At 34.4% G+C, this 14520-nt stretch overlaps 1 protein-coding gene across 3 annotated transcripts; it reads right to left on the bottom strand.

The window, feature by feature from the left end:
• Positions 1 to 5094: 5094 nt before the first annotated feature.
• Positions 5095 to 7255, bottom strand: LOC120265753 (protein EARLY RESPONSIVE TO DEHYDRATION 15-like). 3 transcript variants are annotated; one of them, XM_039273718.1, is made up of 3 exons: positions 7162 to 7255; positions 5592 to 5963; positions 5095 to 5510 (listed from the first exon to the last, which is right to left on the bottom strand). In XM_039273718.1, the coding sequence occupies exons 2-3, from the start codon at positions 5935 to 5937 to the stop codon at positions 5347 to 5349; spliced, it is 510 nt and encodes a 169-aa protein (XP_039129652.1). In that variant the 5' UTR covers positions 5938 to 5963; positions 7162 to 7255; the 3' UTR covers positions 5095 to 5346. The 3 variants fall into 3 exon arrangements, with proteins under 3 accessions (XP_039129652.1, XP_039129650.1, XP_039129651.1); XM_039273716.1 differs by having other exon boundaries at positions 7088 to 7176; XM_039273717.1 differs by lacking the exon at positions 7162 to 7255 and adding an exon at positions 7052 to 7135.
• Between the last annotated feature and the right edge of the window lie 7265 nt (positions 7256 to 14520).

Genomic DNA, 14520 nt, shown 5'->3' with positions numbered 1-14520 from the left:
ATAAAACTTTTTTTCATCGACGTATCTTTGAGAGGTCTTGCAATCTTCAGAAAGAGAAGGAACATGAAGATGTGGCTGCCTTTGTGCCCTTCCAACTAGTGAATTGACTTGAATCTTCTTGGAAGTTGGCACACATCTCCACGTTTATGAACTCCTCTCGTGTCTTGGTCCTTGAATTGAACAAAAACTCACACCATTGTGTCTTTATAGCCTATCTTTGCTTCATTTTTACTCTTCAAGGCATTCACAACCTATATGCATAAAAGAACACCAAATACACAATATGAAAAGCCATGGTAAAAATGATGCTCAATGCATGTAAAACATATATAAAAATATGTCTACTCAAGCACTTATCAGGCACCCAGGTAATGCTTCCCCAAGGATTTTTGTAAAGTCCAAGATTTAACTAATGCTTCCTAATCAAGATAAGTTGAGTCACGGGTTATCCTAAAACACGCTGGTCCCTTTTTTAAGGCAACTAATGACTAGTACTATATGAGGTTTTAGGGGTAATTTCTCTCTTCTCCTAAACCACATATAGTTGCATGGAGCTTTAGAGATCCCAAATAGATTAACCCAATTCCTAAAATTAGATCAATTCCTTTCTCAAGGCAATTGATCCCTAGTTCCATATAAACTCCTATAGTGATTTATCTCTTCATTAGGATTCATACAATTATATTAAACTTCATGGAATATGGATGTAGGGAAAATCAATTTGAAAGGAAAAGATGACAGTCTTCTACCTCAAAGCTCATCCTCTCAATCCTCTCCAACCTTAGTCAATCAAACCCTAGTAGGCCTCTCAACACGTCACTAGTGTGATTAAAACACACAATCGAGTTCTCGCTAATATGCATTGTATGACATTAAAACACAAGGTTGAAACTCAATATCAATCTCAAATTAAACAATGAAAAAATTAAATTATACAAAGAATAAATCTTAGGGTTCACATGCCTAAGTACCCTAAAGGGTTTAGCTCTCAATGGATCAATACAATGTCAATCACAATAATGAATGAAACCCCCTCAAAATCTATGAGTGATTGGCTCAATGAATAGCTCATTAAGCTCCAAAGGTTCACTTGATGACCTTGACAATGATGGAATCGATGAAGATTGATATAGGAACCTCTTCTTCAATGCAAAGACCCTCTCTCAAAACCTTAACCTTTCCTGACTCTAACTTGTGAAAAAGCATATCATAAAGTAACGAAAACTGACCATATTTATGACTAACTGTCAGGGGTCCACATGTGGTTATGACTGCTTGTGTAGATGCCTGGGTAGAGGCACATGACTTGGCACATACCCGTGTGGTGGGAGTGTGTGCTTTTTGTCATGCTAAAATCTTGGACTTCTCTTCTAGAAATGTACACAAGTTGGTACACACCCGTGTGACTGGCCCTGTGCCTCATAGTGATTGAAAATTGCTCTGAAACTTGCAAAAGTTAGCACACACGGCTATGTGAATCTCCTGAACCCGTGTCAATGCCTTTATGGCTTGTAGAAAAACTCCAAAAGTGCTCTACACTTCCACCTTTGCTTAAATTCTTCTCAAATGGCCTTCACACACCCTAGCTGCACCAAAAAACAAAATACACACAATATGAGAGCATATATCTAATCAAAACTATACTCAACCTACATAAAATACTATAGTAAAATATGCGCAAACAAGCACTTATCAATGATCATTTCATATCAAGTCTTAAAATCAAGTTTGTAGGCCGAGTTTCGCTTTTGACAAATATGTCCCACTTTTAAACCTTTCCATAGGCTTTTAACCATGTTTAAGTATATAAATAGTCAAGCCATTACAACAAATATGGGGAATAAGTATATACATACATAAGTAAAGTTTTGAGGTCTTCATATATCTAATATAAATACATACCAAAATTAAATATAAAATTTAAAGAATATGTCTAAAATATTGCAGAGTAAGAGTTATAATCAATTAAACTCAAAGTAATTTTTTTAAACAGGTTATTTTCTATTGGAATTATGTAATTAATTTAAATCATTCACTTACAGCGTTAAGCAGATAGATTTAAGAGCTTGGACATACTATAGTAATTGCCCTTAAGCTATAGTTCCTTCCCCATATACTCCGTGAAAACTAAAAAACAAGAGAATTACAAAGGCATCAACATGCCTATGTTTATAACTGTGTTCAACACAAGAAATTGATAGAAAGATCCGGCCAAGGTCAAGGGATTAATTGGTTGAAGGAGAAAGCTAAGGCTTTGGGGCATATAAATTAAGATATGAAATATTAAATTATCTAGGATTGAGTTTTACTAAAACGCCCACAGACCCCCACAAGAACTACAATTATACCACTGATCTCGAAACTTTCATTCAGAATGGCTTTGATTCAAGTTTTCCTAACCATGTATGGTAATTTAGGCATACTTTCTCCCGGATATTGAAGATATTATCATAGCGTACTCCATTTTAAAAATTTTTTGGCAAATGTGCAGAAGCCATATGTTTGGAAAGAATGAGTTTTTGTTTGACCATTCGCTCTCATCTTGTGCCTCTCTTATTTTGTGGTCCGGGGGAGTTCAATCTCTAGGCTCCTATATATTGAAGATCCAATTCCAATAGGCTATGAAGCAGTTGAAAATTAATAAAGAATTTGATCACTCATGAACTTTGGGTTGTGAATGACATTTGTTCATGATAAATTGATAAGTGTTTGTGCGATATGAATGCGAAGCATTCTTTCCTTATGTTAAGTATTACCTTTCTCGGGTTTTTACACTAATATGTGTGTTTTTATGTTACTTTTATGCAGGTAGGGTTTTGAGGCCGATTATGAAGGAAAGAAGCCAATGTGGATCATAATGCACCGATTTTGGAGGAAAATCATGCTAAGGTTCAAACGTGAAGACGTAGGTCGGGTGTGAGATGCTAGAGTGTGTGTCAACCTCCTCGTATTTGAGTTAGCACAACCATTTGGAGTGGCACAAGGGCAGTCATACTCAAGCATTCTGACTTACGCATATAGAACAAGATCTCCACCAACTTTTCCATCATTGAAGAAGCAAAGTGATCCACGACGTGAACGTATGCTCATTTGCGTTACCTCGATGAAAGTATGGATTCGGGAAGTATTTCAGGCCGGACACTGTGGCAAAGTATTGTAGCAAAGACCTATGTCTACGGCGGAGGAAACTCAGAGAACGGAGAATCCACACGGCAGTGGAAATTCCACACGCCCTGCGTGAAAAATTCACGAGGCGTGTGGATCCCCGATTCCAGCCCTATTTAAAGCCCGATTCAGCTCCCGATTTCATTATTCTTTTTCTCCATCTTTTCCCCAACTTGAGAGAGGGTTTCGGCTAGGGTTTTGAGAGGTATTGGCTAAGGTTTTGGAGAGGTTCTACGGCTCCGACATCGCGCGTTGTTTGGAAGAAGATTATTGGGAAAGCTGTTTCGAAGACCCGATCCCGGCGAGGTGTATCCTAGGCCGGACAAAGGACCCTTTGCGACGAGTAGAGGATTCTCCACAAGACCATCGACACGACTATCGAGGTGGTTTTCTATGGATTCATTGCTTTTACATTCTATTTCTTTCATTGTAATTAGCTCCATGGAGAGCTAAACCCCTAGTGGGTACTTGGGTATTTGTGAACCCTAGGATGTATTCGTTTCATTGAATCTCTTTATTATGCTTTCAATTAATTGATGTTTATTGTGAGTTCCAACCTTGAATGCTTGATTGCTTGAATGCTCCCCTAGAGTGACACTAGGGTTGAGAGTTCTTGTTGGTAACCTTGTGAGTGAGTGACACACCACGAGTGTTAGACAAAGCTAGGTTGGAGAGGGTTGAGAGGGTGAGTCGAGAGGTACAGGAGTGTCCCCTTTCCCCTCCGATGTGTTAGATTCTACCTCCGTTCCTCGAGTTCTTTGCGGCCATAATAAAGTGAATGGTCTAAGAGATGACCTTCCGCTGGGCTTAGTTGCGGGTGCAATGGAGTGAAGCGTAGAAGTGATCTTAGTATCTAGGGCTTAATTGTGGTTAGGGACCTTCCACCTTGACCAAAGTGTTAGGTCTATAATTATGAAGAGATTTATCACTTGGAATTCCTAAAGCTCATTGCAATTCTATGCGAGTGCGAGGTTGAGAGGTTATCCAATCTCTTTTCAGGACATGTATAGAGTTAGGCATGGTTGACCTTAGATTTGGGACTATGTAATTAAAGATTTCCACGACTCACTATTGCATTAATTAGGAAGCATAATAGAGGGTTCTTGTACTTGAAATGATTGTCCTAGACGGAGCAATATCTGGGTACCCCATCTTTATCGATTGCCTTACCTTCTCCTTTACTTGTGCTCTCTTACTTGTTGTTTTTACTTTTGAGAATTGAATCATCGTCACATATATCACTATTCACTTTTTACATATTTAAGAAGCGAATTAAGTATTTTTATTCCCTACTCCCTGTGGATACGATACCCACTCATCCGGGATTATTACTGTGACAAATTCGTGCACTTACGAGATATAAGTCAAGGGGACCTTGTCATAAATCATAGTTAACTTGAGTATTAACACAAAAATACTTGAATACTTTTTTTAGATGTTGCCAAATCACCACCCAACTTAATTTTCGTCAATTCACGACCAAGGGCAAGGGAAGGGGAGTGAAGTCATTGCACTTGTAATTTTTACAACTCAGTAACCATTTTCATCCTATTTTGTCATCTTGCTTATGTTGTTCAGGTAGCCTCCTGCGATCAACGCAAATGGAGATATTGAACACAGATTGCCGATCCTAAAAATGAAAACACTAGAGTAATCCGTCATGCCACATTTATCTAAAAAAAATCCTTTAGTCCTTTTATAACTAATCATTTATTCTGTCTTTGAGAAAACACTGAAAAACTACATACGAAAGATAGATACAGACAGACAAAACAGAGGAGATGGTTAAGTTTTTAATTAAATCAAGCATTTTATGTTCTATAAATAGCTTTTTAATTTTTGGATTTTCAGTAAATGCCTATCCCTCCACCTCAACTTATCTCTTTGAATATTTCGAGATAAACACCATGGACAGAATAATCCAGCACATAGAAAATATCATACAGTAATTACACATGATAAAAGCATGATTGCAGCTAAAATGGCATTCTCTTACTGATCTACAAGCAGTGCTTTATACCATGCCATCATCTAATGGTCATTTTGATTAACAAGATAGATACCAAGCAAGAAGTAAACACTCCTGCCACTACTTAGACAATATACAAAGAGCCCTTAGGGAATGTAAGAACTGATATCACCAGAAACTGACTGTTTCCAACATGCAAAACTAGAAGTAATTCATCGAGGTTGTTGAATTATCCGGCGGGGGCTGCATTTGGGGATTATGCATTGGGCAGGTTTCTCCCAATACTTAGCCGGTTCAAGTACGGGCTGAGCCATCCCATTCTTCGGTGATTTCAAGCTTAAATTCTTGATTATTGCCGCTGCATCCATTTCGGGGCCTGCATGCATAATAAAGTGTTTATGCTACAATTGGAGTAACAATTCCAGATAGGAATTCGATTTTGGACATGAACACACACCTGTCTTCTCCTTTCCCAGAGAAGCTAAAGCTGTTTCTTCAGCAGCTTCCATTTCTTGGATAGTTTCCTCCAATTCAGCCTCCAAAATGGACATCTCTTCTGTGATACCGATATCAAAATCATCAGGCAGCAGATTTGCAATGTCATCTTCATCCTCTCCATCAAAATTTCCTTGATCCTGGTGCTGACTGATCCAGTGCTCACGGAACCATGTGGACGTCTTCACTAGATTCCACCACTCTGGAGAGAAATCCTCGACTTGCTGAAGTGCAGCCGGGATAAAAAGAGGAGCATTTGGGTTAAGCGTAGATCTCAGTCCTCCATTGGCGACTGCCATGGCACTCATCACTCTCTCAGGAAATAAATCCTATTCTGCAAATGGAACAATAAGAAAATAAATTAGCCCACAATTAATTATTGAGCAACTCCAATGCAGAATTCCTGTGGTTTTGCTTTCTGTTGAATCATGAGAAAATTATTAGACTCACATCATATGACAAATAAGCAACCATAAGAACTCTATGAATACAAGGATGCATTAATCAACAATCAACATAGCAACCGATCTCATCGAGTGACTTAATATCAATTTATAGATTTCTGGGTGCACATTTTGTAAATTGAGAACAATGGAAACACATTACTGTAATAGAGATGTATTTGTAAACAGTTGGAGTTTTATGTTAGGCAGCAATATATACCACCTCATAACAATAACCTGATCATACAAGAAGATTATGCAGAGTAAATTTATCACAAACTGATGCATAGAAATAAATCAGATTTTTCAAGCAAGTGTTGATCAAATAGGAAGGATGGCATATAGAAGTTGACTCTGAGTCATCAGCAGAAAAGGACAGGCCAAGGTTAAAGAAAAACCTCCATTATTTATATAGATCAACAAACTAACTTCCAGGATTAAGCATCACATTAATAACAAGAAGGAAATTTCATGGAGAACATGCTAGTGATGCACTAATGAGAACTACTCAAGTTAATAGGATGAAATTATCAGATCAATAACAATCTTTCCCATAAATTACCTTCAACCTGCAAGTAGATTAATGAATGTTAGCATCTTTTTTTTCTCAGAAAAAAACTCAGAAACAGGAGATCTACTACGCAACAATCTATCAAATCTTCACAGTGAGATATTGCAAAATTCACCACAAACCTCAACAGATCAGTAAACCACTAGCTATAAATCAGAGAAACTCAGCAAGATCCAAACAAGATTCAGTTTTTATTGCTGAATCTTTTATGAAACTATAACTAGCTAGATCAAAACCTTCCTTTTTCACAAACTTTCAAGAGGAAAGGACTGTGAGTAAATAACAGATCTTTACAGTCATAAGAAGAGGAAGCTCAAATAAAATACAACAAAATTAAAAAGGTGAATGATTGAATCCCCCATGCTTGCAAACCATAACAGATATAGGATGGATTTTGTCCAGGTCTACCTAGTGATACCATACAAGTATTGAATTGATGATCACCTGGAATTTTCTTTGGCAGAGGAAGGATCTAAAATCTGGAGGATTAATGAAATCGGGGGTCTGAGAAAGGATACCTGGTGGGTGTTTTGATTTTATAGGCGGGGAGGAGCTTGCTTCGGTCCGAGGCTGCTGCTGTTAGCTTTGGTTGGGACCCTTTTCTCTCTCCCTCGCTTGCTCTCTTGCCTAATAGTTCTTTGGATCTGAATATTAAATTAATTTACAAAATGAATAGAAAAATATAAATTAATGCCATATTTAGGTAAATACATTAACGAATTTTGAGTCAGGCTATTGATAATTTGTTTTGGGAAAATTATTTATTACTCTTTGTATATTTTTCATATATTTTCTATAGTCCCTCTGATATTTAAATTTCTCAGATAGTAATTTTTTTCAGTTTATTTATTTTTCAGTTTCTGCAAATTATGTTATCAGTTTATTTTATTTAAAAATCTAATTTTGTCCCGATTTACAAAATGTACTTCTAGTTTAATTTTATTTAATATTGTGTATTTTTTATAACTAAATATATTTTCATTTAATATGTAACGTTTTGTTTAATATTTGTTTTTAATGTTTAATATTTTAGTTTTTTATTTATAATTTTATTTTTCCTTTTAAAAAGCTAAAGGACATTTCAATGAACGTCAAATACTTTTCCTGATAAAGGTACTGAAAAGTAAACTATCAGAAACTGTTAAAGGACTTTTAGAAAATATAACAAAATAAAAAGTTATTTTTTTGAATATGGGAAAGTGTGGGTAATGTTTTGAATAATTTCTTTTTTTTTTTTACAAGGAAACAATTTTTGGTTGTGCTCTTTGACCACTTGAATTTTATTTTATTTTATTTTATTTTATTTATTTATTTATTTTGTATTTTTATGAAAGTTACAATGAAAATGTTTTTAATTGACTGGTCCAACTGAAGTTTCAAAGGTGACAAACTTCTTTAGAACTTGTCCAGATTCAGGGTAAAAAAAGTTTATTCCACCTATCAAAACATTCGAGGACCAAAAAGAAAGGGACAAAAATATATTAAATACATATTTGATTTTATTTTTTTAATATAGTGGATGAATAATAACTTTGTCGAATAAACATAGAATGATAAACAAAACAAGCGAATAGTTTTGCTAGATAAAATAAAATCTAAACTTCTTAAGGGGCCGTTTGGTTCGTGTTAATGACATATTACCACGTAACGAGATTACCATGGTAATATGAGTAGGAATGTTATATGGGTGGGAATATTCATGGTAATTTAATATAACCTAGTGTTTTGGTTGGGAACTTTTTATTACTTTGATTTTCATAGTAATCAATTTGTTAAAAATATAAAAAGTTATAAGATTACCACGTGAATCCAATATGAACACCAAATTTGGTGGTAATAGGATTACTACTTTCTTGGTAATATTTATAAGTTGGTAATGTGAGTATACATATATGATTACCACTATATAATCGCCAAACGTGGTAATATTTTTCGGGATTACTGCACGTAACACATGGTAATTCTTCTACATTACCGCGAACCAAACGACCCAAATACCACCAAAATGAGGTAGAACCCTACACAAGAAGTTAAGGTAGCAATTAGTTAATAAAAATACTAGTATCACTAGTAGTCTACTGCATCAAAACTAAGGGAGTGCTAACTTTAAGTTTTAAAAATTATAAATATTAACAAAATTTATATTAAGACTTGCTTGATGACATCATTCAACAAAATAAAATTGTTTTCTAAAGTTGTGTTTTTGAGAATTTGAAATCCCCCTGAATAGTTGATGCTAAAAATAGCAATGAATAGTTGATGTTAGTTTTGCCTCAATTAAAATTGTGTGAACCAAGAAAGTTGTGCCTATTGTGATTGTGGAGACAGGCTATAACTATTTAAGAAATGAACATGTAATCAATTTTTTTAATAACAGAAACATGGGGAGAAAACTAGTATTGAAAATGCAATTGTTTTTTATCAAGCCACATATACCATCAAATTACCTAGATCAACAGTTCCCTGCCCTTGAGATGTGTTTCTATAGTCTATCTCAATGAAGACTAAGACCATGCCTCACCCAATGTATTAGGGTATCGTGATAGATCGAATAATGACCCAAATCCATAACACAATCCATAACATTATTGATAATTTGGGCACCCTTTATCTCTTTTCTCATGGTCACGGCTCACTAAGAATTAAATTTTTTATTTAGCATAACTGGTGACTTTTTTAACCTCCTCATAACTCTACAATCTCACTAATGAAACAATAAAACACTTTTTGGAGAATGTAGAATACCAAAGTTATTGACAAAATACAGATAATATTACTAATTATATTTAACTTGTGATAATGTTATCTTTTTGACTACTTCGTTTTCTCTACCTCTTGATCTGTCTTAACTCTTAGTTATTTTGCATAATTTAGAAAATTGTTCTAATTTAATTTTCAAGTAAGAGAAACCTTACCATCTCGATATGATTTCCTCCTTGGAAGTTCAACTTGTTTGTGGAGTCCTTAAGATTTATTTATTTATTTGTTTATTTATTAAAAAATGAGGTTAAGTCTGGATGAAACACTTGATTTTATCAACAAAGAGAGAGGACTAAAACGCCAAATCTTGGGTTAGTGTTTCGATAGAATTTTTCATGGTAATTTTCTCGATTGGGTTTAAAACCACATTTAATGGTAAACTAAAAAAAAAAAATAGATAAAAATAAATATGGAGAAAACATAAAAAAAAATTCGAATGTTAGAGAAGGTTTTTTAAAAAAACTAATTTTAAATTAATTTCTTTTTTTACTGTAAATACTAAATATAGATCAGCCCTAATATAATCATATGTAATGTTAGCCAAAATTACCAACAGTATCACGTACTTAAAACTTTTCAATTAATACAATACCTTCAACTCTCAAAACACAACCAATATATATATATATATATATAAGTTTTTACCAAATTATTTATAAGATATAATAAACAGTTGAGATTAAACCAAATGACGTTTGTTTTAAAGGAAACCATCCATTAAATAACATTATTGTATTTTAATATATGTATCTATATGTATGTATCTATGTATATATATCTATATATAAGTTTTTACCAAATTATTTATAAGATATAATAAATAGTTTAGATTAAACCAAATGATGTTTGTTTTAAGGAAACCACCCATTAAATAACATTATTGTATTTTAATATATGTACTATATGTGTATATATATATATATATAATTAAGTTTTTAACAAATTATTTATAAAATTTATTACATGGTTGAGAACTTGAGACTAATCCAAATGATTTGTTCTTTAAAAGAAAACACCCTTCAATAATATTAGTTAACCTTTGATGAGCTGCTGGGCCGTTCAGTATGAGTGAAATAATGAAACTTAATGAAACTGCAAACTTTGTGAAAAAAGATGCTTCACAAAACCTCTGTAAAAATTTGCAAAAAAAAAAAAGTTTATATAATCTGAAAAAGAGTGTATTGCTATAGATAAACAGCTTCGTATAAATTGACATATAAATAGTTAATGAAAGTATTGCTATATATAAACAACTTTGTAAAAATTGATACTACAGGTCACTGCTTTACTAGAATTCCTGTAAGTTAATACATTGGTGGTTAATGCTTTACAAAAATAGGCACTAGACGACAGTGCTTTACAAAATTTTTTGCAAGCCAATTCAGGAAAGACAGTATTGTATATACATAGGCACTGCATGACAATGCTTTACAAAAAATGATGCCACTAAAATTTCATCTTGAAGTTATACTTCACAAAACAAAAAATAAATAAATAAATAAAAGGAGCTGCAAGCATCTGCGTTACTCAAAGAGCTTTTTTGTAAACATCTAATGCACCAGAAGGGGTTCCAACTCCGGGGGCACCCAGACTTTTCTCTTTTTGTCAGCATTGCCTGGTCTTTTGCCATCCCTACATTTCACTTGAGACTTTCCCACAGGAACATTGCCTGGTACAGTGGATGATGATCTAGTAGGATTTTTAATAGCACTGAAAGCCTAAAATACAAGTAAATTCAGTAATTTTATTTTGCTAATCTAACATAACTGAAGACCTTTAACTACACAAGTGCATTCAGTAATGTGTTATGATTATCCAACATTATTGAACACCTTAAAGTAAATCCATAATTTCATTTTGGTTAGTCATTACCAATGAAGACCTCAAAGTACACAATTAAATTCAGAATTTTGTTATGCTTCTCAAGCAACAATGAAGACCTTAAAGTTACTCCCATATATTTACTAAAATCATATGAATAACTTCAGGCACTAACCTGGGTTGCAGGAACTTGGTTTACTTGTTCATCACTTGTTACAATCCCTCTTTGATTTCCCACTGATTTTGAAGTTGTCACATGTGTTATGGTTACCGGTATTGGTAAAAACTACAATAAAAAAGGGAATGATGCAGTCATCATCCTCAACAAAAGGGAATGATGCAATCAGCAAAAATTTATTAGTATCAATCCTCACCTGCTGAGTTGACATTCTTAAGTCATTTGACTGAGAGAAATTCATATCACTATTAGGAAATGATTCACTTTGTTCAGTAATGGTCTGTATATTTTGGTAGGAAAGAAGTCATAATAAGTTATTGACATGGACAACCTAAACAAAAATCAGAATGTGTGAAGTAAATACCTGTGGCACCTGATGATGTGATGGTTATTTGTTTGATGCAATCCCTTCAACATGTGGGTAGAGTGTTGGGCTTCCTTTGTTTCCCTAGTAGGCATGAGCATATAATTAAATTAAATTCACCATGAACTATTCCCAGACATATATAGCTAACACCAAAAACTAAATGTGCATACCTTCTGCACTCCATGGAATCTTTTGTTGTGCCCCACTGCACCACATATGCCACATCTCATCTTCACTCCTTTTTTGCTTACCTTTCCATTGTTGAACCCACTATTTTCACCCAGCTCTTTCTTCCTCATAATGGTTTTCCTGCCCTTCCTCTTGTTTATTACCTGTGGTGGGATGATTGGACGTTGGACACTCTTAGGCCATGAATCTCTATCATGGGTGGGACTCATGATGTGCCTATATGTTTTCATGAAAGTGCTTACCAAATAACATGAGTCAAGGTAATTTTTTGGGCTTTTCCTTATTATAGTAGATGGATGACACTGAATGGCTACAAGGGATACCACTAAGCAGCCATTTCCTACAAGAGGATGTGCATTCAGACTTATTCACAACAAATTGCCCATCTTGGCCTACCACATGGTATTTATCTCCACCTGACCATGTAGTGCTATAGAACCAACTTAATTCTTTGGATTTCTCAAGTTTCTTTACAATTCTAGGGTAGTGTAGGGTTGTCACTTTTTGTATTGCATCTCTCATTTTCTGAATCCTCTTCATCAATTGTGTCCTCATTGTCCCATTCATTATTATAATTCCCTTGGTCCTAGCTTTTAAGATGTAACTATTAAAAACTTCACACAAGGTGTTCAACAGAATATTACATTTGAACATACTCTGGAAATGTGATCTACTCCAATGCTTTGCTTCAATTTTTTTCATGTACTCAAATGCTCTGAAATTCATCCCCTTTATACCTCCAATGCTCTGTCAAATGCAGAGGTCTAAGTTGCCCTAGAACATGACCATAGCTGGTCCTTAAGTGCTTTTCCCCTAAATGTCTTCTTAAAATTGGTGTGGATTTGCCTAACACAATATCTATGCTCACTGTAAGGAAATAATTCAGCTATTGTAGCCATCAACCCCTATTGTTTGGCCAAGATAAGTGATGTAAGGTCACATCATCACCCACAGATAGAACAACAAGATGGAGAGTTTTTTGAGATAGGAAAAAATAAAAATAAAAAACCATAAGATGCAAACACACATATATAACAAGTTAAATATGCACTAAAAACGATGTAGTTGTAGTGAAAAAAAATCAGAAGATTCAAGCACACTTAACAAGTTAAATATGCACATAAGGACAAAGCATCCATAACAAAAAAAAAATCAAAAGCTGGAGAGTTTTTGAGATACATTTAAATAAAAATAAAAAATCAGGAGATGCAAACACACATATATAACAAATTAAATATGCACTAAAAGCCAGGACACTGATAAGGATTTAGCACATATAAAAAACCATGTAGTTGTAGTGACAAAAAATCAGAAGATTTAAGCACACATAACAAGTTCAATATGCACATAAGGACAAAGCATCCATAACAACAATCGAAGATGGAGAGTTTTTGAGATACATTTAAATAAAAATAAAAATCAAAAGATGCAAACACACATATGTAACAAGTTAAATATCAGAATATGCAAACACACATATAGATAAGACAAAGCATCCATTAAAAAAAATCATATAGTTTTATAGAGAAAGACCCACACATACATAACCAGTTCATATGCACTGTTAAAAGCCAGAACACATACATGTGGAAAATAAAAACCAGGACAAAGCATCCAATTTTTCCAAAAATATATATATATATATATGGAATGTAAGACATCATATAGTCCATAACAAAAATCAGGGAAAAACAAAATGGACAATGTATTAAAAACTGGAAGTTGGAGCATAATGGATTTGTTTACCTTCTGCCTATCAGTCATGAAGGCCCATTGGTGGCTATCATTGATCATGAGGTCTTGAGCAAGTATTTGTAGAAACCATGCCCAATTTTCCTTGTTCTCCTTATTGACAACAACCCATGCAATGGGGTAGATGCAGTCATTTGCATCTATCCCAACTGCACACAATAGCTGCCCTCCATACAATCCTTTTAGGAATCATCCATCCAATGACACCAATTTCCTGCAACCTGCTAAGAAACCTGCTCTCAATGGAGCTAGGCAAACATACATACTTTCGAAGACCTCTTCATTGCAGTTAATTATTATTGTTAAGCCTGGGTGTGTCCGCACTAATTCCATCCTGTAGTCATACAACCTGGCCATTTGTGATTCCTCATCACCATCTATGATCCTTTACATCATATTAGAAAACATGGGAGAAGTTTAGATTTAGATCCCACAAGTTGTGTGGAGAAATATTAAAAAAAATTGCTATAAATGAGATTTAGATCACCTTTGAGCAATACACTTGGCTCGGTAAGCTTTCAATCGACTGATGTCTACTTCCTGATTAGTTTTCATAGCTTGCATAATGCCAGCAACTTTCCAACTGGGGTCTGCCCTAAATTGTTTAAGGTAATTCTTTGCTATCCACTCTGCACTAACATGTCTATTATTATGATCTTTAGCGCATTCATGCTCTAGTACTCCAGACTTTATTTGCACTGTGCTTTGGTTTGTCACCATTGGTGAGGCCCATAAGTAAAAAAGACACCCTTTCTTGCAAAAAGCCTTGCATTTCTTCTTGGTGTTAGGCCTAAAGTTCATCACATACCT

This window comes from Dioscorea cayenensis, chromosome 7 (assembly GCF_009730915.1).
Source record: "Dioscorea cayenensis subsp. rotundata cultivar TDr96_F1 chromosome 7, TDr96_F1_v2_PseudoChromosome.rev07_lg8_w22 25.fasta, whole genome shotgun sequence".
NCBI classification, from domain to species: Eukaryota; Viridiplantae; Streptophyta; class Magnoliopsida; order Dioscoreales; family Dioscoreaceae; genus Dioscorea; species Dioscorea cayenensis.
The sequence above is the reverse complement of the archived record's forward strand: the minus strand, read 5'-3'. Positions and strand labels throughout refer to the sequence as shown.

Excerpts from the sequence above, each read along its gene's own strand:
- LOC120265753 (XM_039273718.1), bottom strand. The coding sequence starts at position 5,937 with ATGAGTGCCATGGCAGTCGCCAATGGAGGACTGAGATCTACGCTTAAC. Across the intron at positions 5,511-5,591 it reads TCTGGGAAAGGAGAAGACAG|GCCCCGAAATGGATGCAGCG; the intron begins GTGTGTGTTCAT and ends TTATGCATGCAG.